The following is a 27,641-nucleotide window of genomic DNA, read 5'->3' as shown; positions in this document are numbered from 1 at the left end:
GAGTTCTTGAAACACCGCATTCAAGAGTGAATTCCTTTTTGGGGACTGCATTTAGTTTTCAACTTTGTAAGACTTCACGTTGTATCAGAAGGATAAAGCTTTGAGATGGTTCTATAATAGATAAATTTGGCAGAATCATTATTTGCATTTAAAATTCTATTCAGTGGTGGGGCAAGGTGGCTCATGCCTGTAATCCCAGCACTTTGGGAGGCCGAGGCGGGTGGATCATCTGAGGTCAGGAGTTCAAGAAAGCCTGGCCAAACCCCGTCTCTACAGAAAATACAAAAATTAGCTGGTTGAGGTGGCGGGCACCTGTAGTCCCAGCTATTTGGGAGGCTGAGGCAAGAGAATCACTTGAACCCAGGAGGCACAGGTTGCAATGAGCCGAGATCGTGCCACTGCACTCCAGCCTGGGAGACAGAAAGAGACTGTATCTCAAAAAAAAAAAATTATATTCAGTACAGCCATGAAAACCAAGAAACAGCCAGGCGTGGTGTCTCATGTCTGTAATCCCAGCATTTTGGGAGGCCAAGGCAAGCAGATCACAAGGTCAGGAGATCAAGACCACCCTGGCCAACATGGTGAAAGCCCATCTCTATTTAAAATCCAAAAATTAGCCGGGTGTGGTGGTGCACACCTGTAGTCCCAGCTACTCGGGAGGCTGAGGCAGGAAAATTGCTTGAACCTGGGAGGCAGAGGCTGCAGTGAAACGAGTTCACGCCACTGCACTCCAGCCTGGGTGACAGAGTGAGACTCCGTCTCAAAAAAAAAAAAAAGAACTAGAAAAATGTTCAAGAAACAAGAACAAGGAACATGTTCCTTTGCAGGAACATGGATAGAGCTAGAGGCCATTATCCTCAGCAAACTAATGCAAAAGTGGAAAACCAAGTACCAGTTGTTCTCACTTATAAGTGGGAGCTAAATGATGAGAACACATGGACACATAGAGGGGAACAACACACACTGGGACCTTTCAGAGCATGGAGGGTGGGAGGAGGGAGAGGATCAGGAAAAACAACTAATGGGTACTAGACTTATAACCAGGGTGGTGTAATAATTTGTATAATAAACCCCCATGACAAGTTTACCTATGTAACAAACCTGCACTTGTATTCCTGAACTTAAAAGTTAAAAATTTGTTTTTAAATACAGCATGTAAGGTCACTAGGAAGCATCAGATTTGCAACAAGATGAATTCATTATGCAAATTGAAAAAAATTTAAGAAATGAAATACAATGCCGTTCAGAGGGTCTGTATCAGCACTGTCCCCCAGAACTTTCTTCAGGGGCAGGAATGCTTTATGGTCCACACTCTCCAGTGTGGTAGCCACTAGTCTCAGGTGGCTTATACTGAGCACTTCCCACGGCTAGTGTGACTAGGAACTGAGTGTTTAATTTTTTGTTTGTTTGTTTTTTTGAGACGGAGTGTTGCTCTGTCTCCTAGTCTGAACCTCCCAGGTTCAAGCAGTTCTCCTGCCTCAGCCTCCCAAGTAGCTGGGACTACAGGCATGTGCCAACACCCCCAGCTAACTTTTTAGTATTTTTAGTAGAGATGGAGTTTCACCATGTTGTCCAGGCTGGCCTTGAACTCCTGACCTCAAGTGATCTGCCTGTCTCAGCCTCCCAAAGTACTGGAATTACAGGCATGAGCCACCACGCCTGGCTGAGTTTTTAATTTTAGTTAATTTTTTGAGACGGAGTCTCGCTCAATCGCGCAGGCTGGAGTGCAGTGGCGTGATCTCAGCTCACTGCAAGCTCCGCCTCCCGGGTTCACGCCGTTCTCCTGCCTCAGCCTCCCAAGTAGCTGGGACAACAGGCGCCCACTGCCACGCCTGGCTAATTTTTTGCATTTTTAGTAGGGACGGGGTTTCACCATGTTAGCCAGGATGGTCTCGATCTCCTGACCTCGTGATCCGCCCACCTTGGCCTCCCAAAGTGCTGGGATTACAGGCGGGAGCCACCGCGCCTGGCCAATTTTAGTTTATTTAAATGTAAGTAGCCACACATAGCTAGTGGCCACCATACACAAGTGGTGGGTGGCTTTTGGGAAGGTATGCTTATCTAAAGTAGGACAGCAACATAGCATTTGGGTGAAGATAAAGTTACAAAGCCCTGGCCATCAAGTTCCACCCGTGTGCTGTGCAGGATGTGGAAAGCTACGATCCAGTTTTGAACCCGGTGCTGAACCGTGAAGTGCGGCGAACAGGAGGGAGAGTGCTGATCACCCTCGGGGACCAGGACATAGACCTGTCGCCATCGTTTGTCATCTTCCTGTCCACCCGGGATCCAACTGTAAGGAATGGGACTCTTCTTCAGGGAAATCTGGCAGGATTTGGTTTTGAAGCTGAATTAAAACAGACTGTTCTGTTATCTATTTTGGCAGGTCGAGTTCCCACCAGATCTCTGTTCCCGGGTTACTTTTGTAAACTTCACAGTCACCCGTAGCAGTTTACAAAGCCAGTGTCTAAATGAAGTACTTAAAGCAGAAAGACCTGATGTGGATGAGAAACGATCTGATCTTCTTAAACTTCAAGGTAGGATCTGGACCTGTGGCTGTTAGATGGTTGGTACAGGTGAAGGGGCTGAACTTTTAAGTGACTAGGATGTTCCACGTTTGTGGCAAACACTTCTGAAGTATTATTGCAAACTCTGGATGTTTTCATTTAAGGGGAATTTCAGCTCCGTTTGCGTCAGCTGGAAAAATCTCTACTACAAGCTCTGAACGAGGTGAAAGGGCGCATTTTGGACGACGACACCATCATAACCACTCTGGAGAACCTGAAGAGAGAGGCTGCAGAGGTCACCAGGAAAGTTGAGGAGACGGACATTGTCATGCAGGAGGTGGAGACCGTGTCCCAGCAGTACCTCCCACTCTCCACCGCCTGCAGCAGCATCTACTTCACCATGGAGTCCCTCAAGCAGGTGGGTGCCTTGGTGGCGCAGAGGCTGGCCGGCCCCGCACAGTAGCTCGTCGGCCACGCAGAAGTTCGGCGGGTGCCAGGGGAGCTGCCTCACGGCTGCCCACTGCTTCCTTTCAGATACACTTCTTGTACCAGTACTCCCTCCAGTTTTTCCTGGACATTTATCACAACGTCTTATATGAGAACCCGAACCTGAAGGGCGTCACCGACCACACACAGCGCCTGTCCATTATAACGAAGGACCTCTTCCAGGTAGAGAGCGAGGTCCTCAGCCGCTCCCCGGCGGGGGGAAGCAGGGTGCTGCTTCTCTTATGGAACAACATCGTCTCCTGCTCTTGTCCCAGGTGGCATTTAACCGAGTAGCTCGAGGCATGCTGCATCAGGACCACATCACCTTTGCCATGCTGCTGGCGAGAATCAAACTGAAGGGCACCGTGGGGTAAGAGCACTCACGCCCGCAGGAGGATGCCATCTTGCTGGTGGCCCACAAGGGTTTCATGATCAGATACGTGCTTTTATTTTTTCTTTTATTTTTTGAGATGGAGTCTCCCTCTGTTTCCCAGGCTGGAGTGCAGTCGTGCAGTCTCAGCTCACTGCAACCTCCAACTCCCAGGTTCAAGCAGTTCTCCTTCCTCAATCTCCTGAGTAGCTGGGACTACAGGCGCCTGCCACCACCCCAGGCTAATTTTTTTTGTATTTTTAGTAGAGACAGATTTTCATCACGTTGGCAGCCCAGCCTGGTCTCAAACTCCTGACCTCAAGTGATCTGCCTGCCTTGGCTTCCCAGAGTGCTGAGATTATAGACATGAGCCACTGTGCCTGGCCTGTTTTTTCTTTTCTTTTCTTTAAATCACAACTGTTATTTTAGTGACAGTGGGAATGAACATGAGGGACCCTAGCTAACCTGTTGCACCCTTTGCAGGGAGCCCACCTACGATGCAGAATTCCAGCACTTCTTGAGAGGAAATGAGATCGTCCTGAGTGCTGGCTCCACCCCGAGGATCCAGGGCCTGACTGTGGAGCAGGCGGAGGCGGTGGTGAGGCTGAGCTGCCTTCCCGCGTTTAAGGACTTGATTGCAAAGGTTCAGGCAGACGAGGTGATTGTTCTTTTGAATGTTCCCAGTGAAAAATGTCGGCCTTTTCCCAGGAAATGTCAGGAATCGCATGTTGTATAAAACCCAGAATGTCAGCCGGGCGCGGTGGCTCACGCCTGTAATCCCAGCACTTTGGGAGGCCGAGGCGGGCGGATCACAAGGTCAGGAGATTGAGACCACGGTGAAACCCCGTCTCTACTAAAAATACAAAAAATTAGCCGGGCGCGGTGGCGGGCGCCTGTAGTCCCAGCTACTCAGGAGGCTGAGGCAGGAGAATGGCGTAAACCCAGGAGGCGGAGCTTGCAGTGAGCCGAGATCGCGCCACTGCACTCCAGCCTGGGCGACAGAGCGAGACTCCGTCTCAAAAAACAAAAAAAACAAAACAAAAAAATAAAATAAAACCCAGAATGTCGTGTCTGCGTTCTCGCGTCAGACTCTTGCGTCAGTCCCCCGAGGCCGGCCCTGCCCCATGGGTGCTTCCACTGTTGTCTCCACAGCAATTTGGCATCTGGCTGGACAGCAGCTCCCCGGAGCAGACCGTGCCCTACCTCTGGAGTGAAGAAACACCTGCAAGTAAGCCCCGCTGTGGTTTTCTTTCTGAACCTGAATGTAAAGTTGGGTTTTGCTGCTTAAACGGATGCTTTCAAAACATGTAAAGTTACTAGCCTGGGCAGCATAGGGAGGCCCCATCTCTACAAAAAATACAGCCTTGGCCACACCTGTAGTCCCATCTACTCGGGAGGCTAACGCAGGAAGGTCACTCGAGCCTGGGAGGTCGAGCTTGCATGAGCTGCGACTGCGCCACTGCGCTCCAGCCTGGGCAGCAGACAGAGACCTGTCTCTGAGTGAGTGGTCACTGATGCCCAAGATAAGTGTTTCAATGTTAAACTTTTTAAGGAAACCACTTAGGGAGATCGCTTCTAGATAGGTGTTGGCTTAGAGGTAGATCAGAAATTTCCAATTCCTATTCATCTCATGCTTGAAGACCATAAGAGAACTAGGTGGGGAGCTCCTGCCTGATGGTAAGGAGTTAACTGGCTGTATTCACGCTGCAGAGGAATGGAATGCCATCAGCCGGTTTTGAGTGTGTTAGCCAGACCCTGGGCTAGCCAGGCTGAGGGGAAGTGTCGGACTGTGGAGGGCAGAGCGTGGACCCCCCTCCTGAGTACGTTCAGGTGTTTTCAGGAAGTCAGCCGGTGTTAGTGTAGTAATTTAAAAATCAGCAAACGGCACCTTGTCCTATGGAGACATCCAGGTGGTAAGTGTTCTCATAGGTGTGTCCACAGGGCTCACGGAAGGCACAGGAGATGTGGCTGAATTTCCTGATTTGAGCTGATCCTGAAATACTGCGTGGGGGGTGCTTTGGGAAGAACGCTGCCGGCAGGGGAGGGTGTCTCCAAGTCGTTGCTTCCACCCAGCACCCACCCCTCTGTACCTGTTTCAGCACCCATTGGCCAGGCCATCCACCGCCTGCTCCTGATCCAGGCTTTCCGGCCCGACCGCCTGTTGGCCATGGCCCACATGTTTGTTTCAACAAACCTTGGGGAGTCTTTCATGTCCATCATGGAGCAGCCGCTCGACCTGACCCACATTGTGGGCACAGAGGTAATGTCCTGATACAGCCCAGGCGTCTCAAGAGACTCCACGCCCACCTCCCCAACCACAGCTGTCAGCAGCCCTGGCGTCTCCTGTCACTCCAGGCTACAGTCTGCTCCTAAGACCAGGAGCTCGCTGCAGATTCTCAACCGGCTGTGTGGTGCCCACACCTCTGCACCCCGAAAGAACATCTCAGGCCCCTCACTCGGGGCGCTCCTTTCCCTTGACAGGTACACACTATTTGCTGGCACCGCTGTAACTTCTGCCTTCTCTGTTTGCAGGTGAAGCCCAACACTCCTGTCTTAATGTGCTCTGTGCCTGGTTACGACGCCAGTGGGCATGTCGAGGACCTTGCAGCCGAGCAGAACACGCAGATCACTTCAATTGCAATCGGTAAGGGCACTGGATGGGCTTCATGGGCTGGAGCCCTGCAGGATTCGTGGTGGGCATTGATGACCGCGGCTGCCACTGCTGACACTAAGTTTCCTTGCGCCAGGCTCTGCAGAAGGCTTTAACCAAGCAGATAAGGCAATCAACACCGCTGTGAAGTCGGGCAGGTAGGCCTGTTCTCTTTGGCTGAAGAAAGCCTTAGTCCCCAGGCATTCAGGCAGGCAGCCTGGCGTGTTGTGTGACTCTCACGTTGTGTGTGCAGGTGGGTGATGCTGAAGAATGTGCATCTGGCCCCAGGGTGGCTGATGCAGCTGGAAAAGAAGTTGCATTCCCTGCAGCCGCATGCCTGCTTCCGACTCTTCCTCACCATGGAGATCAACCCCAAGGTGGGTAGTCGAAGGGGTGGAGACGTTGCAGGCTGGTGTGGCAGTCCGTCGGCGCCCGTGTCCACACCCGAGCCGTAACGGGGGCCGCGCTCTCCCTTAGGTGCCGGTGAATCTGCTCCGTGCGGGCCGCATCTTTGTGTTCGAGCCACCGCCAGGGGTGAAGGCCAACATGCTGAGGACGTTCAGCAGCATTCCTGTCTCACGGATATGCAAGGTAAGCACCTTGTCCTCCTGGCGTGCTTTCTCCATAGAAGCTGAAGCCCAGTGCCATCACCAAATGCAGAAGTGGGTCTCTGGGCGTCCCAGAAGTGCCATGCGGTGAACTGCACAGGTGCTTTTGCTTTTCGGCTGTAGGTAAAATTTCCTTCCTTGGCCAGGCATAGTGGCTCACACTGGTAGTCCCAGCACTTTCGAAGGTCGAGGCAGTAGGATCATTTGAGCCCAGGAGTTCAAGACTGTCTGGGCAGGCCAGGTGTGGTGGCTCACTCCTGTAATCCCTGCACTTTGGGAGGCCTAAGTGGGCAGATCACTTGAGGTCAGGAGTTTGAGACCAGCATGGCCAACATAGTGAAACTCCGTCTCTACTAAAAATATAAAAAATTAGCCAGGCGTGGTGATGGATGCCTGTAGTCCCAGCTACTGGGGAGGCTGAGGCAGGAGAATTGCTTGAATGCAGGAGGCGGAGGTTGGCAGTGAGCTGAGATCGCACCATTGCACTCCAGCCTGGGCGACAGAGCGAGATACCGTCTAAAAAAAAAAAAAGACCTGGCCGGGCGCGGTGGCTCAAGCCTGTAATCCCAGCACTTTGGGAGGCCGAGATGGGCGGATCACGAGGTCAGGAGATCGAGACCATCCTGGCGAACACGGTGAAACCCCGTCTCTACTAAAAAATACAAAAAACTAGCCGGGCAAGGTGGCAGGCACCTGTAGTCCCAGCTACTCGGGAGGCTGAGGCAGGAGAATGGCGTGAACCCGGGAGGCGGAGCTTGCAGTGAGCTGAGATCCGGCCACAGCACTCCAGCAGCCTGGGCGAAAAAAAAAAAAAAGACCTGTCTGGGCAACATAGTGAGATCCTGTCTCTCTCTCTAAAATTTCCTTCCTGTGAGCAGGTTGAAAAGTAAAAGCCATGTTTGATTATGGGGTGTGATTAGGTCCCAGAGGAGCAGCTTCTCCCACGGAGAAGCTGGGACTCAGCGTTGTGTCCCCAGGTGGCGGACAATCTCCTCTCCCCCGGCACAGGCCCCCGGAGACCAAGCCGAGCCCTCCCAGGTGCCAAGTGAAAACCAAGACTCTTGGGCAAGAGAAGAGCAGGGGTTTCGTTCTGTCAATTCTGTTCTATTTTGTGCCATATCCACCTTTTCTGACATTCTTAGAAACTCTGTCTTCTGTAGATTTCTTATTGGCTGAATAAATTCTCTGATGGCCTCATTGGATGACATCTCTATTAATAGAAAAGTTGGCATACTTTTCTCCTAGCAACAGTACTCGTGTGAATTTGCTGCCATCATCAGGATGTGGAGAGCTCTTTGTAAAGCTTTGACTCTGACCTAGCCTCTGCGCTGTTCTTGGAGAAGTGCTGCTGTCTAATGACTGTACTCGGTCACTTTCCTCACCCAGTCTCCCAACGAGCGTGCCCGCCTGTACTTCCTGCTGGCCTGGTTCCATGCCATCATCCAAGAACGCTTACGATACGCACCACTGGGGTGGTCAAAGAAGTATGAGTTTGGAGAGTCTGACCTGCGGTCAGCTTGCGATACAGTGGACACGTGGCTGGACGACACAGCCAAGGCAAGTGTGGGCTGTGCCAGGACAGGCAGCGGATGTGCACCTGGGAAGGACGCTGCAGGGCGTGGTGCTGAGAGGCCAGACTCAGCTTGGAAGAGCGAGCTGACCGCTCGTGACCGCCAAAGCCTAGCGGGCCATGGGGAGTGAGGAGGAAAGCTGTGCCCCTCGAAAGGGAGCCCCGGGCATGCCCGCCTCCGACCACACACGAACCCTGCTTTTCCTCCCCCAGGGCAGGCAGAACATCTCACCGGATAAGATCCCGTGGTCTGCACTAAAGACCTTGATGGCCCAGTCCATTTATGGCGGGCGCGTGGACAACGAGTTTGACCAACGTCTGCTCAACACCTTCCTGGAGCGCCTGTTCACAACCAGGAGTTTCGACAGTGAATTTAAGCTGGCATGCAAGGTTGACGGGCATAAAGACATTCAAATGCCAGATGGCATCAGGTATGCTGCTGCCTGCTGGAATAGAGACAGTTGTGACGTCAGAGCGTCTGGTGTCACTCAGAGGTAGCCTCTAACATCGTTTCCAAACGCACTGGTTTTCTAGGCGAGAGGAGTTTGTGCAGTGGGTGGAGCTGCTCCCTGACACCCAGACGCCCTCCTGGCTGGGCCTGCCCAACAACGCCGAGAGAGTCCTCCTTACCACACAGGGTGAGTGATGAGGGTCCTCCCCACACGCGGGGGGGTGGCGAGGGTGCCCACACATGGGGTGGGTGGCGAGGGTCCTCCCCTCACGCAGGGTGGGTGGCAAGGGTCCCCACACACAGGGTGAGTGTGCGCTGCTGTCCCAGGGCCCTCCCTGGTTATGCTGGGCGTGGCTCTGTCAGCCTCGGCCTCCCTGCCAGTCTCCAGCTGCTCCTAGCTCCACTCGGAGGGGAGGCAGAGGAAAGAATTGGCTCTAACAGGGATCTTTTCTGCAGCATCAACTTAGTTCTAGAGAATAGCCTTGATATTTATGTAAATGAGCCTAGAAATAACATTTAGATTTTCATCTCATATTGAAAAGCAGTTACTGGCTGGGCACAGTGGCTCACACCTGAATCCTAGCACTTTGGGAGGCCAATGCGGGTAGATCACTCGAGATTAGGATTTCCAGACCAGCCTGGTCAACATGGCAAAACCGCATCTCTGCTAAAAATACAAAAATTAGGTGGGCATGGTGGCAGGCACCTGTAATCGCAGCTACTCAGGAGACTGAGACAGGAGAATCATTTGAACCTGGGAGGTGGAGGTTGCGGTTAGCCGAGATCACGTCACTGTACTCTAGCCTGGGCAACAGAGTGTGAGACTCTGTCTCAAAAAAAAAAAAAAAAAAGGCTGGGTGCAGTGGCTCACGCCTGTAATCCCAGCACTTTGGGAGGCAGAGGTGGGTGGATCACCTAAGGTCAGGAGTTCAAGACCAGCCTGGCCAACATGGTGAAATCTCATCTCTACAAAAAATACAAAAATTAGCCGAGTGTGGTGGCAGACACCTGTAATCCCAGCTACTCGGGAGGCTGAGGCAGGAGAATCGCTTGAACCCGGGAGGCGGAGGTTTCAGTGAGCTGAGAATGCACCATTGTACTCCAGCTTGGGCAACAGAGCGAGACTCTGTCTCAAAAAACAAAAACTGTTTTTTTTTTCTTCAAGAGTTGAAAAGTACCTGATATTAAGGGATATTTTAAAACCATTCATCTTCCCTAGAATTTTTTAGCAGTCTTTTTTTCCTTTTCACTTACAAGATGTTTTCTTCAAGACTTCAAGTGCTGTGAGCCACAAGGGACCTTAAAAATTCTCTAACCCAGGCCGGGCGCAGTGGCTCAAGCCTGTAATCCCAGCACTTTGGGAGGCCGAGACGGGCGGATCACGAGGTCAGGAGATCGAGACCATCCTGGTTAACACGGTGAAACCCCGTCTCTACTAAAAAATACAAAAAACTAGCCGGGCGAGGTGGCGGGCGCCTGTAGTCCCAGCTACTCGGGAGGCTGAGGCAGGAGAATGGCGTGAACCCGGGAGGCGGAGCTTGCAGTGAGCTGAGATCCGGCCACTGCACTCCAGCCTGGGTGACAGAGCGAGACTCCGTCTCAAAAAAAAAAAAAAAAAAAAAAAAAAATTCTCTAACCCAGTGTCTCTCACAGTGTGGCTCCCAAACCAGCAGCAGTAACCTCCCCAGAACTTCTTAGAAATGCAGGTTCCCGGCCGGGTGCGGTGGCTCACGCCTGTAATCCCAGCACTTTGGGAGGCCAAGGCGGGTGAATCGCAAGGTCAGGAGATCGAGACCATCCTGGCTAACAACAGTGAAACCCCGTCTCTACTAAAAATACAAAAAAAGGCCGGGCGCGGTGGCTCACGCCTGTAATCCCAGCACTTTGGGAGGCCGAGGCAGGCGGATCACAAGGTCAGGAGATCGAGACCACGGTGAAACCCCGTCTCTACTAAAAATTACAAAAAATGGCCGGGCGCGGTGGCTCAAGCCTGTAATCCCAGCACTTTGGGAGGCCGAGACGGGCGGATCACAAGGTCAGGAGATCGAGACCATCCTGGCTAACACGGCGAAACCCCGTCTCTACTAAAAAACACAAAAAATTAGCCGGGCGAGGTGGCGGCGCCTGTGGTCCCAGAATGGCGGGAACCCGGGAGGCGGAGCTTGCAGTGAGCTGAGATCTGGCCACTGCACTCCAGCCTGCGCGACAGAGCGAGACTCCGTCTCAAAAAAAAAAAAAAAAAAAATACAAAAAAAAATTAGCCGGGCATGGTGGCGGGCGCCTGTAGTCCCAGCTACTCGGGAGGCTAAGGCAGGAGAATGGCGTGGGCCCAGGAGGCAGAGCTTGCAGTGAGCCAAGATCGCGCCACTGCACTCCAGCCTGGGTGACGGTGCAAGACTCCGTCTCAAAAAAAAGAAAGAAAGAAATGCATGTTCCCAGGCTCTGCCCAGACGCACTCCATCAGGACTAGGGAGAGGCCCAGCAGTTGGCCTTCACAAAGCCTCCAAGCACTACACATGGGGTTGACAGTGGCTGATCAAATCTCGACTTTTTGTTACGGGGAAAAATCACGAAAAGCAAAGAAGACAAAGGGGTTGCTGAAGCTCACGGCTAGTTAACAGGATAGTATCAGGCCACCTCTTTAGTCCTGTAGGCAGAACTTCCAGTTATGGGGCTTGACTTTCAGCCGAGGCCACCCTGCAGGGCATCTGTGCCTCCTGTGAGAGCAGCCGTCTCCCACGGAGGATGTGCTTGTAGACCAGCTTTGGGCCCGCAAACCCAGCTGCCCATTCAGAATGAACACATAAGACGATTGGCAGCTGAGTCATGTGGAGCTGGCGAGGAAGCCCAGGAGAATTGGAGCCCTGGGTACCAAGCATGCTTCCAAGGGTGGGGCAGGGGCATTGGCTCCTACAGAGGCTTGTGCTTAGCACTGGGTGTCACATGCCGGGAGCCCCAGTGTGGCCCTGCACAACTGGGTCCCTGTGAAGGACCCCTCAGGCCTATCATGTCTGCTCTTTGAGCCCCGTACTGTGCCAGCACTGTGCAGGGGACAGCACACCCGTCACCTAGTCCAGTCCCACTTAGAGCACAGCAGCGAGGCCCAGGCTCTGCCTCCCTGCGGTGCAAGTCCCAGAGGCAGCGCTCTTGGGAGCCTGACATTCAGCACTGTGTCGGGGCAGGAAAGGGGAGCTGCCCTAACCCAGAGATCCAGCTGCCCCGCATCATCACCAGTCACATCCCAGAGACGGCAAAAGCCAGGTGCCATGGGCAGGTCTGGAGGGAAAGCCGGGTGATCTGGGCGGGGCCGGAGGGAAAACCGTGCGACCTGGGCGGGGCCGGAGGGAAAGCCGGGTGACCTGGGCGGGGCTGGAGCACACTACAGGCACCACAAGGCTCGGGGTAATCCCAGCCACATGGTGGCAGTCACAGGTCAAGGGACACCATGGCGACCAGTTTTCTGAGTTAAGAGGGCAGGTGGCACCCTCTCCTGGAGCCCCTCTCGAGCACGCACTCATTCATGGTTGGGCACAAAGCGGGCTGGGGCTTGGCCCAGGTGTCGCAGTGAACCCAGGGTCCTGAAGAGCCTTCCTTGAGTCTTTGGACTCAGGCTGCTGGTTCAGTTTTTTTGTTTTGCTTTGAGACTGAGTCTTGCTCTGTCACTCAGACGAGTGATGCAATCACAGCTCACTGCAGCCTCAGCTTCCTGGGCTCAAGCCAATCCTCCCACCTCACTCTCCCAAGTAGCTGGGACCACAGGTGCCACCACCACACCTGGCTTTCTCATTTTTTGTAGAGATGAGGGTCTCACTATGTTGCCCAGGCTAGTCTTGAACCCGTGAGTTCAACAGATGCTCCCGCTTCAGCCTCCCACAGTGCTGGGACTGTCGGTGTGGGCCACTGTGTCTGTCTTGCTGGGTCAGTTTTAAGAGTCATGTACTTGACCTGGTAACAGTTTTTTCTTCTGTATCTGTTTCGTTAGCTTTCTGGTCAGGGCGTTTTCTGTGCTTTAAAAACATATACGACTGGCCAGGCATGGTGGCTCATGCCTGTAATCCCAGTACTTTGGGAGGCCGAGGCGAGCAGATCACCTGAGGTCAGGAGTTCGAGACCAGCCTGGCCAGCATGGTGAAACCTTGTCTCCACTAAAAACACACAAAAAAATTAGCTGGGCCTGATGGTGCGTGCCTGTAATCCCAGCTACTTGGGAGCCTGAGTCAGGAGAATCGCTTGAACCCAGAAGGCAGAGGTTGCAGTGAGCCAAGGTCACACCACTGCACTCCAGCCTGGGTGACAGAGCGAGACTCCATCTCTCTCTCTCTCTCTCTCTATATATATATATACGACTGAGCACCTTTCAGATTGCTGCAGTTCCCAGTGCAGACTCACCACGTGGCCTTTACATTCAAGTCCTTTTTCCCTCTGTGATTTCTTACCCGTCCCCTCCCTCCCTCCTGCTGTGACTGTGGGACTATGGGCCAGGTGTGGACATGATCAGTAAGATGCTGAAGATGCAGATGTTGGAGGACGAGGACGACCTGGCCTACGCAGAGACCGAGAAAAAGACGAGGACAGACTCCACGTCTGACGGCCGCCCTGCCTGGATGCGGACGCTGCACACCACCGCGTCCAACTGGCTCCACCTCATCCCCCAGACACTCAGCCACCTCAAGCGCACTGTGGAGAATATCAAGGTAGCTGGAGGGTGGCGGGCCGGCCAGGTCCCAAGGTCCCAGGTGCTGGATATCAAGGTAGCTGCAGGGTGGCGGGCCGGCCAGGTCTCAAGGTCCCAGGTGCTGGATATGGTCACAGACCATCGTTCCGTGGATCATTGGTTCCATTGTGCCGGACGGAACGTGCTCACATCCATGTCACCTCAGGGCAGGTGTCTAGCTGAGCCCAGGCATTGGGCAAAATGAGTTGGCCCTTTTGAAGTGGACCGAAAATACTCAGAAGACGGCGAGATAGGCAGACAGCTTCCACAGCGAGCGACCGCAGCCCTTCCTCCCGAGAGGGCCCCGAGAGCTGCGACTCAGGCAGGGCCTCGGCGGGTTTCCGAGCAGCCTCAGCCTCACACAAGCTCGATTCCAAGTCACGCTCTGCCAGAGCTGTCCATGACTCTGGACAGGTCGGAAGCTCTGGGGCTCTCCCCGGAGGCCGAGTTACTTCTGTTTGATCTTTCTGCTGGAGAAAGAACCTCTTCCTAACCTCTCTTCACCCTTTTGAACGATTTTAGGATCCGTTGTTCAGGTTCTTTGAGAGAGAAGTGAAGATGGGCGCGAAGCTGCTTCAGGACGTTCGCCAGGACCTTGCGGATGTGGTCCAGGTGTGCGAAGGAAAGAAGAAGCAGACCAACTACTTGCGCACGCTGATCAATGAGCTGGTGAAAGGTGCGTGAGACGCCCAACTCACGGTGTGGCCTCCGGCGGGCACCTTGGCCTGGGGCCACAGCCTGGCCCAGCCCAGCCACACAGCCCCACGTGCCTGCGGACAGCAGGCCTGGGGGTTTGCCTCTGAGAGCAGCTCTGTGCTCTTACCCTCAAGGTGGGCGGGGGGAGGGGCAGGGATTGGAAATGCTGAAGAATTTGTTTTTCTTCTGTGCTGGTTCGCTGAATGTTGACCAAAATCTTTACGCAACTTCTACAGTTTTTTTAGGGGTCTTCCAAGACAGTGAATGGGGAATGTGGTGGTCCAGGACAGTGACAGACGGTAGTAGGTTACGGCCTGTGAAGAATGGCCATCCCCCAGGACAGTGGAAAAGCAGGGGCAGGCAGGCATGGGGGGGCTTGTCCAAAGTTGTGGGGAGCCCCCAGCATCCTCCTATTTGCCCAAAAAGCCCTAATCACCAGGAACACTGAGCCACTTGTGTGACATGAGTTTATAGCCACGGTTTTACTTGAATGTGATTATGGTCCTCCAGACAGACACACCTGGACTAATTTGACCCTAGAAATTTCACGGTTCTGAGACATGCTCTGGACCAGCCTGAGTTAGAGCAGATACGGAGGTGAGGGCGGCGCCCGGGGCATAAAGCGCAGCCTGGGAAAGGCAGCAGGTGGAGCCGCCAGCCGCCTGTGTGGGCAGCCAGGATGCCGGAGCACTTGCAGATTTGCCGCATCTGTGCTGGGGCAGTTGTGAGAGCTGACGCCCTGCGCTCTGTGCCTTGACTGCAGGGATCTTGCCTCGGAGCTGGTCCCACTACACGGTGCCTGCCGGCATGACGGTCATCCAGTGGGTGTCCGACTTCAGCGAGAGGATCAAACAGCTGCAGAACATCTCACTGGCAGCTGCGTCTGGTGGCGCCAAGGAGCTAAAGGTGAAGGCGCTCCTGACGAGTCTGGGGTGGCCAGCAGCTGTCCTGGGCTGGGGTGGGAGTGGCTCTGGGGACAAACACAGGGCCCAGGTCTGACCTGAGCTCCTTCCCCCGGGGGCTGCCGCTTTCCACAGAACATCCACGTGTGCCTGGGTGGCCTGTTCGTGCCGGAGGCGTACATCACGGCCACCAGGCAGTACGTGGCCCAGGCCAACAGCTGGTCCCTGGAGGAGCTCTGCCTGGAAGTCAACGTCACCACCTCCCAGGGCGCCACCCTGGACGCCTGCAGCTTTGGAGTCACGGGTGAGTGGAGTCTCACAGGAAATACCGGCTCTTCTCTGCAGGTGACCTCGGTGGCCTGAGACCACTGTTCCCAGATACACGCACTTAGGGTGACCCGCTGGTGCTCGGGTGGAGCCGCTGTGTTTGGCAGCCTCTGGGAGCCCTGTGACGGGGTTTGTGTGGCTGTCGTGGTCACCTCAGCCTGGGTTTTGGCTTCCGCCTCACAGGTTTGAAACTTCAAGGGGCCACGTGCAGCAACAACAAGCTGTCGCTGTCCAGCGCCATCTCCACCGCCCTCCCCCTGACGCAGCTGCGCTGGCTCAAGCAGACCAACGCCGAGAAGAAGGCCAGTGTGGTAAGGAAGCGCCACCTCTCCGGGGTCTCCCGCAGCGACCCCTGCAGTAACCACGGGCAGAGGCGCCTCCTTTCTACCCCTGGGTGCTGCTTGCACCTGGAAGTCAGGTTCCTAGAGCAAAACCATTTTGCACCTGTCCCAACCTCTCTCTCGCCAGGGCCCCCATCAGCTGTCCCTGGCAGTCTTCCAGTTTTCTTACTTTTCCCCGAAGCCACCAGTAAACCCCTCTGCTTCTCCTGCAGGTGACCTTACCAGTGTACCTGAACTTCACCCGGGCGGACCTGATTTTCACCGTCGACTTTGAAATTGCTACAAAGGAGGATCCTCGCAGCTTCTACGAGCGGGGTGTCGCGGTCTTGTGCACAGAGTAGAACTAAACTTTTCTAGCTGCCCCTTTCTGTAATAGTGAAAGTTGTTATTTAACATTTATTCATTATTAAAATGTTTGGAAGGTCTGAGCTTGTGACAAGAAAGTGGTTGGTTCGAGGTTGGAGGAAGCTGAATGGAATCTGACGGCTGGGAGTGGTGGAAGTTGGGAGGATACCAGGAGGTATTTGAGAAGGCCGACGGCAGGGCTCCTTTGAGGAAATAAAACACTAAGCATGAGCCGACTCCGCCTCCTCTTTCTCACCTTCGTCCGGGGCAGAGAGCCTTGCCTTCCACGCAGCCCCGGGAGGGCAGCCCACGCCAGCCATGCCCCTCCCCACCTCGCTTGCATCATGAGTTTGCTCCAGAGCGGCCACAGCACTCATGAATTAAGACCTTCGGACCCCTTCTCAGACACAGACGCAGCCAGATGTGGCTCTGGAAGCCCTGGGGCCTGGGCACAGTGGGTCACGCCTGTAATCGCAGCACTTGGGGAGTCTGGGAGTTAAAGACCAGCCTCGGCAATGCAGTGAGAGCCCGTCTCTACAAGAAATTAAACCAGGGATGGTGGTGCACACCTGTAGTCCCAGCTACTTGAGGGCTGAGGTGGGAGGATCACCCAAGCCCAAGAGGTGGAGGCTGCAGTGAGCTGCGATCTCACCACTGCACTCCAGCCTGGGCGACAGAGTGAGACCCTGTCTCAAAAAAAAAAAAACAACCCCCAACCGCTCGTGTTCTTGGCCGGGGCCCCAGGACTCGGCTCCAGACAAGGGAGTTTCCTGCTTCGGATGAGGGAGTTGCCCATCGCCACCCTAGCACATCCATTCCCACACAATCTGCCAGTGGTGGCGATGGCAGTGGCCCATACAGCTGGCTGGCTGCGTCTCACGTTCACGGTGCTGGAGGTGACGAGTGTGCTACACCCGTGGAAACGGCCTTCTGGCATCTCAATGTCTTTATTTTATGTTTTTGAGATGGAGTTTCGCTCTTGTCGCCCAGACTGGAGTGCAGTGGTGTGATCTCGGCTCATTGCAGCCTCCACCTACCGGGTTCAGGTGATCCTCCTGCCTCAGCCTCCTGAGTAGCTGGGATTACAGGCACGTGCCACCATGCCCAGCTAATTACTATATTTTTAGTGGAGACAAGGCTTCACCATGTTGGCCAGGCTGGTCTCAAACTCCTGGCCTCAAGTGATCCTCCTTCCTCAGCCTCTCAAAGTACCGGGATTACAGGCACGAGCCACTGTGCCTGGCCATGTTTTTGTATTTTTTATAGAGATGGGATCTCGCTATTTTCCCCAGGCTGGTCTCAAACTCCTGGCATTAAAGGCTCCTCCTACCGCAGCCTCCCAAAGTGCTGGGATTATAGGCGTGAGTCACTGAGTTCAGCCCCTAAAAACATTTTTCTTTGTAGAGACAGGGTCTCACTCGTTGCCCAGGCTGGTATGCAGTGGCATGATCATGGCTCACTGCAGTCTCAACCCCCCGGGCTCAAGTGATCCTCCCACCTCAGCCTTCTGAGCAGCTGGGACCACAGACACGCACCACCACATCGGCTAGTTTTGTATTTTTTGTAGAGATGAGGTTTCACCATGTTGCCCGGGCTGGTCTCGAACTCCTGAGCTGAAGAGATCCTCCCACCTTGGCCTCCCAAAATGCTGGGATTACAAGTGTGAGCCACCACACCCAGCCCCTAAAGACATTTTTTATGTGCACTGACATCAGCTTTGATCAGAGGAGCCCCTGCCCCTTTTGGGCTGGGACCCCTTCCTGGACTGAGTCTGCCCGTCTTGGATGAGGCCACGCACTGCTGCTTCCTGTTCCTTTTCTCAGGCTCTGCAAGGAAGGGCTCCAGCTTCCTCTTGGAGGAGATTCTGAGCCCCTCTTCTCTGTCACTCCCGAACGTAGGTGGTGGCCATGCCCCTCGAGCTCTGCTTGGCACATGTCTGCCAGTCTCAGGGGCTCCATGGGAGTAAGGAAGGACTCGGCAGCCCTGGGTGTCTGGTCCTCCTCCATCATCCTCGAGTCCTCAGGCTACATGTCCACATCATTGGCTTCCGGGGACATGGGGCCCAGCTGGCCAGTTTTATGACAAGAATTGGGGTTTTTGGTGACAGGGCGTCTACTATATGAAGTTTCTCTGGACTCTGACTTCGGTGTGTAGGAAGCCACTGTACAGCTCATGCCACCCAGAGAGCAGTCATTGCAGCTCCAGTCGGAACGACCGGGGGTGTCTTCCGAATTGCCATCATGAAGATCTGACAGCTGAGGACAAAAGTGTTTCTCAGTCCAGGAGCAGTTCCTCGAGGCAGAGTCAAGTCTAACATGCTCACACGCACTGACTCTTCCTTCTGTCACTGAGGCTGGTTTTTGCAGGCTCTGCCTTGCAAATGAATTTTTCTTTCTCTTTTTTTTTTTTTTTTTTTTTTTTTGAGACAGAATATTGCTCTGTCACCCAAGCTGGAGTGCAGTGGCGCAATCTTGGCTCACTGCAACCTCCACCTCCTGGGTTCAAGTGATTCTCCTGCCTCAGCCTCCTGAGTAGCTGGGACTACAGGCGCCCACTGATTTTTGTATTTTTAGTAGAGACAGGGTTTCACTGTGTTGGTCTGGCTAGTCTTGAACTCCTGACCTCAGGTGATCCACCCACCTCAGCCTCTCAAGGTGCTGGGATTATAGGTGCGAGCCATCGCACCCGGCTGACTTTTTCTTTCTTTGTTTTGAGACGGAGTCTTGCTCTGTTGCCCAGACTGGAGTGCAGTGGCGCTATCTTGGTTCACTGCAAGCTCCGCCTCCCAGGTTCACGCCATTCTCCTGCCTCAGCCTCCTGAGTAGCTCGGACTACAGGCGCTCGCCAGCACGCCCAGCTAATTTTTTGAATTTTTAGTAGAGATGGGGTTTCACCGTGTTAGCCAGGATGGTCTCGATCTCCTGACCTCGTGATCCACCTGCCTCGGCCTCCCAAAGTGCAGGGATTACAGGCTTGAGCCACCGCGCCCGGCCTCCTGGACTTCTCTTTCCTAGCCAAGGTCAAAGTAGGCCTTAAGGAGGACCCTGGAGGAGAAGCCCCCTCCTCTTCACTTCCACTTTCTCTCTTCCACCCCTGGAAGTCGGCTTTCTGACCTCAGAATCCCAGCTGTCTTCTGGACTCAAGTGACAAGTCACCTAAGTGACAGGTGCAGTGTGCGCTTCATGACCACCACTCTGCCCTCCTGCAGCAGTGCCCCGCCCCCGACACAGCCAAGGCTAGGAACACCCGGACCCAGGGTGCGTGGCTGTGTCTACAAAGGCCTCCTCTTTGAGGGGGACACATGGGATGCGGGTGGGACGATGAAACAGGATCGGCCGGGCCTCGACAGTCACTGAAGCTGGTAGAGTATGACCCCATGCTCTCCTGTTGGAGTCACTGCCCCTGCGCCAAAGCCACCAAACCTCCACCTCCAATTAAGCTCCACCCCCGTGTCCCCACTGCCCTCCAGACATCTGATCGAGGCCCCCTGTCGACCTGGCCAAGGCTCCACTCACAGCCCTGGTTTCCCACTCTGCCCAGCCCCGTCCTGAGGTCTCTAATGGGTTCTTCCAATTCCACCTGTCCAAGGTAAAACCCTGAAATTGTCCCTGCTCCTTGGCGGCACCTCCAGGTATCTCGTTGCTCAGGCTGAAATGCTTCCCAAGGCCCTGGCTCCTCCTCCTTGCAAACCCCACAGGCGGCTGATTAGCAAACGGTGACTCTAACCTTGAAACATGTCCAGAATTCAGCCCCATCTCCCCACTTCCCTGCCTGTCCTGGGCCCCGCTATTCCATCTCGATCTCTGCCCTAGCTCCCTGCTCTGGCCCCCAGCCCATCATCCACTCTCAGACTGGAGCAATGCTTGTGAACTCCGAATATCTGAGACAGGTCTCAGTTAATTTAGAAAAGAAGTTTATTGGCCGGGTGCGGTGGCTCAAGCCTGTAATCCCAGCACTTTGGGAGGCCGAGACGGGCGGATCACGAGGTCAGGAGATCGAGACCATCCTGGCTAACACGGTGAAACCCCATGTCTACTAAAAAAATACAAAAAACTAGCCGGGCGAGGTGGCGGGCACCTGTAGTCCCAGCTACTCGGGAGGCTGAGGCAGGAGAATGGCGTAAACCCGGGAGGCGGAGCTTGCAGTGAGCTGAGATCCGGCCACTGCACTCCAGCCCGGGCGACAGAACGAGGCTCTGTCTCAAAAAAAAAAAAAAAAAAAAAAAAAGAAAGAAAAGAAGTTTATTTTGCCAAGGTTGAGGAAGGGCACCCACGACACAGCCTCAGGAGGTCCTGACATGCGCCCAAGGTGCTCAGAGCCCAGTTTGGTTTTATACATTTTAGGGAGACATGAGACATCCATCAACATACGTAAGATGGATGTTGGTTCAGTCTGGAAAAGGCGGGAAGCCTCCAAGTGGGGAGGGGCTTCTAGGTCACAGGCAGGTGAGAGACAAACGGTTGCATTCTTTTGAGTTTCTGATGAGCCTCTCCAAAGGAGGCGATCAGATATGCACTGATCTCAGCCAGCAGAGGGATGACTTTGAATAGAATGGGAGGCAGGTTTACCCTGAGCAGTACCCAGCTTGACTTTTCTCTTTAGCTTAGTGATTTGGGGGCCCCAAGATTTTTGTTTTCACATGTTGCTAAACCCCGCCACGCAGCACGCCAGAGAGGCTGATCCCTCGCCACACCCCAACTCCTGCTGCAGCTCAGCCCACCCGCGCCTTCCACCTGGCCAACCCCTCCTTCCAGCCAGTCTTTACTCTAGGGTGACCCTTCCCTGAGGCCCTCCTGGAGCCCCCTCCTCATATTTCAACACACCTCACACACGCACAGGTGCACACACGCACAGGTGCACACATGTGTACACGCACACACATGCGCTGCACAGATGCACACATGTTCACACACACGTGCTGCACAGATGCAGACACACACACACTCTGCACTTTTCTCTTTGGTCCTTGCACTCTGTAACGTGCTCACATCTTCCTCCTCTATCACAGTTAGGGTCAGGATCACTCCCTCCCAACTGACCAGTGCTCCAGGCCTGGGGCTCGGCTGCTTTGTCTCCAGCCGTGTCCCGGAAGCCGAACCTGGCTCTGAGCAGGCAGGGGTGCTCAGCAGGTATTTGCTGGATGAATGAACACACGCACATCCCAGAGACCACTCACCTAACACGCCCCAAACCAAATGCCTTTCCCCCAGAACGTGCCCCTCTGTCTGCAGTGTTCCTTGAGTGCCCCAAAATCACTAAGCTAAAGGAAAAGGTCCAGCTGGGGCTTGATTTTTTAGTTAACTCCTTAGGGCAACTGCTTAGGGCAAATCTGCCTCCCACTATCCACGAAGACTCCTGAGCCTGAAGCCACAAAGCTTCCACCAGAGGCTGAATAGCTGACGGGTCTAGAACCAGACTCCCTGGGTGAAACTGCCTTTGCAAAATGATGGCACTGAGGGAAATCTGATGTGGCCGACCCCATCTTGCTTCTAGCCTCTCAGCCTTGCTGTCTTCACTCGTTCCTAGGAGTGGGTCAAACTAACTTTGGGAGAAATTTAGTTGGAGTTTGAATGATAATAGCCCTTCCCCATACTAAACCGCCCTTGTAAAACAAATGAAAGGCCACCAAGAGCTGGCGCAGTGGCTCACACCTGTAATCCCAGCACTGTGGGAGGCTGAGGCGGGCAGATCACGAGGTCAGGAGATTGAGACCATCCTGGCTAACACAGTGAAACCCCGCCTCTACTAAAAATACAAAAAATTAGCTGGGCCACCATGACGGGCGCCTGTAGTCCCAGCTACTTGGGAGGCTAAGGTAGGAGAATGGCGTGAACCTGGGAAGTGGAGCTTGCAGTGAGCCAAGATAGTACCACTGCACTCCGGCCCCGGGCGAAAGAGCCAGACTCCGTCTCAAAAAAAAAAAAAGGCCAGGCGCAGTGGCTCACGCCTGTAATCCCAGCACTTTGGGAGGCCGAGGTGGGTGGATCACGAGGTCAGGAGATGGAGACCATCCTGGCTAACACGGAGAAACCCCGTCTCTACTAAAAATACAAAAACAAAATTAGCTGGGTGTGGTGGCAGGCGCCTGTAGTCCCAGCTACTTGGGAGGCTGAGGCAGGAGAATGAACCCGGGAGGCGGAGCTTGCAGTGAGTCAAAATCAGGACACTGCACTCCAGCCTGGGAGACAGTGAGACTGTCTCAAAAAAAAAAAAAAAAAAAAAAAGGCCACCAGGTTAGAAGGATGAGAGGGCCCTGAATTGTGCTAACGGTTGGTCTTGGTCGGCTTAGTTAAAACAATTACCAGTCATTGTTCTGCATGTCACAAGAATTGCAACTTCCCCGAATCACTCCTGCAATTAAGCTAAGATTGGCCTTTTGAGATGTCTTTAGGATTTTGCCTTCTGATAACAGGATGGCCCCAGCCAGAACATGACTCAACCAGTCCTGTGGTCCCCGCCCAGGAGCGGACTCAGTGCCTGAGGACCATTTTCTACACCCCTACAGTTCCTTCCCCAACCAGGCAGCAGCACCCATGCCCTAGCCCCCCACCCACCATACTTCCTTTGAAAAACGTGTAACCTCCGAGCCTTTGATGAGACTGACTTGAGTAATAACTGTCTCCTTTATGGCATGGCCAGCCTCATGTCAATTAAACTTTTCTTTTTGAGACAGTCTTGCTTTTTGTTGCCCTGGCTGGAGTGCAGAGTGATCTCGGCTCACTGCAACCTCCACCTCCAGGGTTCAAGCGATTCTCCTGTCTCAGCCTCCCAAGTAGCTGGGATTACAGATGTGAGCCACCACACTCAGCTAATTTTTGTATTTTTAGTAGAGAAGGGGTTTCACCACATTGGCCAGGCTGGTCTCAAACTCCTGACCTCAGGTGATCCACCCGCCTCAACTCCCAAAGTGCTGGGATTACAGGCGCAAGCCACCACGCCCGGCCTCCTAAACTTTTTTTTTTTTTTTTTTTTTTTTGAGACGGAGTCTCGGTCTGTCGCCCAGGCTGGAGTGCAGTGGCCGGATCTCAGCTCACTGCAAGCTCCGCCTCCCGGGTTCACGCCATTCTCCTGCCTCAGCCTCCCGAGTAGCTGGGACTACAGGCGCCCGCCTCCTCGCCCGGCTAGTTTTTTTTTTTGTATTTTTTAGTAGAGACGGGGTTTCACTGGGTTAGCCGGGATGGTCTCGATCTCCTAACCTCGTGATCCGCCGGTCTCGGCCTCCCAAAGTGCTGGGATTACAGGCTTGAGCCACCGCGCCCGGCCGCCTCCTAAACTTTTTTTAGTGCAATGCCATGCACTAAAGTGGATTGATTTTGTCTGCACAGCCGACAGGAAGAACGCATTGAGCAGTGACATGACTCCAAAAAACGGATCTGCCACCAACCCAGCTGTGTGACTTCAGACATCTAAAGTGGCTTCTCCTAGCCTGTTTTCCCATCAGTAAATCTGGACAAAACAGTGAGGAGTCCCCACACGTGAAGAGGTTTTCATTTCATTGGCTACCCCAAGGTAAACATTTCACTTCAACATCCAACTTCCCACTCCACACAAATCACTGCCCATGAAAATCACAAGGCTCAAAGGATGCCCAGTCACTGGAAAATTGCATTTTAAATAAGAGCATCACCTGTCACCCAGGGCAGTGGAAGTCTGCATGCCACACACAGTGTCGTTTTTTTTTTTTTTTTGAGACGGAGTTTTGCCCCTGTTGCCCAGGCTGGAGTGCAAATGGCGTGATCTCGGCTCACTGCAACCTTCACCTCCCAGGTTCAAGTGATTCTCCTGCTTCAGCCTCCCAAGTAGCTGGGATTACAGGCACCTGCCACCACGGCCGGCTAATTTTGTATTTTTAGTGTAGATGGGGTTTCTCCATGTTGGTCAGGCTGGTCTCGCACTCCTGACCTGAGGTGATCCACCTGCCTCGGCCTCCCAAAGTGCCGGGATCACAGGCATGAGCCACTGCACCTGGCCATCTTTTTTTTTTTTTTTAAGATAATTTCTTTTTTTTTTTCTTTTTTTTTTTTTTTTGAGACAGGGTCTTACTGTGTTGCCCAGGCTGGTCTCAAACTCCTCCCACATTGCTCCCAATGTGCTGGGGCTAAAGGCATGAGCCACTGTGCCCAGCCCAGTGTCGTCTTCTTTGAAGGGAGGGTCTTGTTTAAAATGCTCTCAGGAGGCCCTGTGGAGTGGGTTGAATGGTGACCCCCCACAAAATACACATCCACATCGAAACTTCTGGAACCTGTGAATGTGACCTTATTTGGAAATGGAATCTTTGCAGAAATTACTAAGTTAAGGATTTCAAGATGAGATCATCCTGGATTTAGGACAGACCCTAAATCCAATGACAGGTGTCCTTATAAGAGAAAGGCAGAAGGAGATTTGAAACACACACAAACACACAAACACACACACACACACACACACACACGCGCGCGCGCGGAAGCAGAGACAGGGGAGAGGCGTCCCCAAGCCAAGGAGTGCCCCGGGCTGCCAGGAGCCACCAGAAGCCGGAAGCAGGGCCTGCAGCAGACCCTCTTTCCGAGTCTGCAGAGGAAACCGGCCTTGCTGACACGCCCTGTCAGAATTCTAACCTCCAAGACCACCAGGGAAAGCAGAAAGCCCTAGAGGGCTGTTCCCAGGACTGTGAAAGAATCGATTTCTGGGTGCAGTGGTGCACACCTGTAATCCCAGCTACTCGGCAGGCTGAGGCAGAAGAATCCCTTAAGCCCAGAGTTTGAGACCAACCTGGGCAACATAGTGAGACCCCCCACCTCAAAAAAAAAAAAAAAAGTCATTTCTGTTGTTTGAAGCCACCAGTTTGTGGTAATTTGTTGGCAGCTATAAGAAACTCCTACACTCTGTGAGGTATAAGAACAAACTGGGAGCCGGGCGCGGTGGCTCACGCCTGTAATCCCAGCACTTTGGGAGGCAGAGGCGGGTGGATCACCTGAGGTCAGGAGTTCGAGACCATCCTGGCCAACATGGTGAAACCCTGTCTCTACTAAAAATACAAAAATTAGCCGGGTGTGGTGGCAGGTGCCTTAATCCCAGCTACTTGGGAGGCAAGGAAGGGCAGGAGAATCATTTGAATCCAGGAGGCAGAGGTTGCAGGGAGCCGAGATCAGGCCATTACACGCAAGCCTGGGGGACAAGAGAGACTTCTCTTAAAAAAAAAAAAAAAAAAAAAAAAAAAAGGTTATAGGCGTGGTGGCTCACACCTGGAATCCCAGCACTATGGGAGGCTGAGGTGGGCGGATCACGAGGTCACGAAATCGAAACCATCCTGGTTAACACCGTGAAACCCCGTCTCTACAAAAAATACAAAAAATTAGCCAGGCTTGGTGGCCGGCACCTGTTGTCCCAGTTGCTTTGGAGGCTGAGGCAGGAGAATGGCGTGAACCTGGGAGGCAGAGCTGGCAGTGAGCGGAGATGGCGCCACTGCACTCCAGCCTGGGAGACAGAATGAGATTCCGTCTTAAAAAAAAAAAAAAAAAAAACGAATTGGGTGCTTTGAGAAAAATGACATTATCTAGACTGGATGCAGTGGCTCATGCCTGTAATCCCAGCACTTTGGGAGGCTGAGGCGGGAGGATCACGAGGTCAGGAGATCAAGACCATCCTGGCTAACACAGTGAAACTCCGTTTCTACTAAAAACACAAAAAATTAGCCGGGCGTGGTGGCGGGAGCCTGTCGTCCCAGCTATTCCGGAGGCTGAGGCAGCAGGAGAATGGCGTGAACCCGGGAGGCAGAGCTTGCAGTGAGCCGAGATTGCGCCACTGCACTCCAGCCTGGGCGACAGAGCGAGGCTCCGTCTCAAAAAAAAAAATAATAATAATAATAATTAAATGCCTGTCAACCAGGCAGTAAGAGGACAGAGATGACAAGGGCTTTCCCCAGACAGACCAAAGCCCCAGGCGTGCTGGCGGCCTCCCTCCCCGAGACTGGACTGACCGGGTTCCCGGGGCGCCAGCCCTGTAACCCCACCCCTGCAGCCACGCCCAGGGGAGCGGCGGCCGGTAGGGCCAGGCGGCTGCAAGGCCAGAAACGCCTCCCAGCGCTCCTACCTGGGGTCCGGAAGGCGGAGTGTAGTCTGGGGAGCAGACTCCGGAGAGAAGAGCAGGGGAGACTGGGGTCCCAGCCGATGCAGAATGGTCTTTCCACAAAGAGGGGTTAGCAAATATACTCTCCAGACCTGTCCCCACCCTCCATACCATCAGAGAGCAAAGAGAAAATCAGGCTACCACCCCAGGCATGGTGGGTGAGTGAGGATTCAGAACAGATGACCTCTGCGTTGACCTCTAGGCTGCCCTCAGGTTCAGACCAGTGCTTAACTCAACGCTGCGTTTCTGCCTTAAAGGAAAAACGTGATTCAGGAGTTCCCACTTAACAATATTTAATGATTCACCAATAGTTTTAGTTCAAAACCAGACATCCTTTCCTTGCAATGTGTGTGAAAGATTTCTCAAGCTCCTTCTCCCCAGCGTAGTTCCTAAGAGGCTTAGGGTGAGCTGAGACTCAGATCCCTTCGTTCCCAGGCAATACTGAAATGCTCTCCGTTCCCCGCATGCTGCATCTTTACTCCTCCACCCACCTGCAACGGTGATCTGGTTTAGGCTTTCAGTATCTGAGCACCTTTTCTGGATCAGCCACCAGGGAAAACGGGAAGCCCTAGAAGGCCGTAGAGGCCCGTTTTCCCAGGATGAACACACACACTTCTTTTTTTTATATATATATTTTTGAGACAGAGTCTCACTCCATTGCCCAGGCTAAAATGCAGTGGTATTATCTCGGCTCGCTTCAACCTCTGCCTCCCAGGTTCAAGCAATTCTCCTGCCTCAGCCTCCCGAGTAGCTGGGATTACAGGTGCACGCCACCTCGCCCGGCTAATTTTTTTTTTTTTTTTTTTTTTTTTTGAGATGGAGTTTCGCTCTTGTTGCCCAGGCTGGAGTGTAGTGGCGTGATCTCAGCTAATTGCAACCTCCCCCTCCCAGGTTCAAGTGATTATCTCGCCTCAGCCTCCTGAGTAGCTGGAATTACAGGTGCACGCCACCTTGCCCGGCTAATTTTCTTTTTCTTTTTTTTTTGAGATGGAGTTTCACTCTTGTTGCCCAGGCTGGAGTGTAGTGGCGTGATCTCGGCTAATTGCAACCTCCCTCTCCCAGGTTCAAGTGATTATCTCGCCTTAGCCACCCGAGTAGCTGAGATTACAGGTGCACACCACCTTGCCCGGCTAATTTTTTTTTTTTTTTTGAGATGGAGTTTCGCTCTTGTTGCCCAGGCTGGAGTGCAGTGGCGTGCTCTCACTGCAACCTCCACCTCCCAGGTTCAAGGGATTATCTTGCCTCAGCCACCCGAGTAGCTGGGATTACAGGCACCCGCCACCATGCACAGCTAATTTTTTAATTTTTAGTAGAGATGGAGTTTCATCATGTTGCCAGGCTGGTGTCAATCTCCTGACCTCAGGTGATCCGGCCGCCTCAGCCTCCCAAAGTGCTGAGATTACAGGCGTGAGCCACCATGCCTGGCCTAATGTTTTATTTTTTGTAGAAACAGGGTCTTGCTATGTTGCCCAGGCTAGTCTTGAACTCCTGGGCTCAACCAATCCTCCGGCCTCGGCCTCCCAAAGTGCTGGGATTATCGGGTGAGCCACTGGCACCCAGCATAGTCTTGAAG

General features: G+C 53.5%; 1 protein-coding gene across 1 annotated transcript in view; it reads left to right on the top strand.

Moving 5' to 3' along the window:
* Positions 1–16,195, top strand: part of LOC105467655 (dynein cytoplasmic 1 heavy chain 1) — a 93,559-nt gene extending 77,364 nt beyond the window's left edge. The window contains exons 58-78 of the mRNA XM_071099569.1: positions 2,146–2,292; positions 2,384–2,534; positions 2,669–2,922; positions 3,039–3,173; positions 3,266–3,360; positions 3,844–4,018; positions 4,513–4,588; positions 5,460–5,620; positions 5,893–6,004; positions 6,108–6,168; positions 6,264–6,387; positions 6,488–6,601; positions 8,005–8,175; positions 8,402–8,619; positions 8,723–8,826; positions 13,122–13,333; positions 13,876–14,029; positions 14,813–14,955; positions 15,087–15,255; positions 15,462–15,589; positions 15,832–16,195. Coding sequence (XP_070955670.1) covers positions 2,146–2,292; positions 2,384–2,534; positions 2,669–2,922; positions 3,039–3,173; positions 3,266–3,360; positions 3,844–4,018; positions 4,513–4,588; positions 5,460–5,620; positions 5,893–6,004; positions 6,108–6,168; positions 6,264–6,387; positions 6,488–6,601; positions 8,005–8,175; positions 8,402–8,619; positions 8,723–8,826; positions 13,122–13,333; positions 13,876–14,029; positions 14,813–14,955; positions 15,087–15,255; positions 15,462–15,589; positions 15,832–15,960 — 3,033 coding nt within the window. The 3' untranslated portion in view covers positions 15,961–16,195. The remainder of the gene's footprint in view (positions 1–2,145; positions 2,293–2,383; positions 2,535–2,668; positions 2,923–3,038; positions 3,174–3,265; positions 3,361–3,843; positions 4,019–4,512; positions 4,589–5,459; positions 5,621–5,892; positions 6,005–6,107; positions 6,169–6,263; positions 6,388–6,487; positions 6,602–8,004; positions 8,176–8,401; positions 8,620–8,722; positions 8,827–13,121; positions 13,334–13,875; positions 14,030–14,812; positions 14,956–15,086; positions 15,256–15,461; positions 15,590–15,831) is intronic.
* Positions 16,196–27,641: the final 11,446 nt, after the last annotated feature.

The sequence above is a fragment of the Macaca nemestrina genome, chromosome 7 (assembly GCF_043159975.1).
Source record: "Macaca nemestrina isolate mMacNem1 chromosome 7, mMacNem.hap1, whole genome shotgun sequence".
Classification (NCBI taxonomy): Eukaryota; Metazoa; Chordata; class Mammalia; order Primates; family Cercopithecidae; genus Macaca; species Macaca nemestrina.
This window is presented reverse-complemented; position numbering and strand designations above follow the sequence as displayed.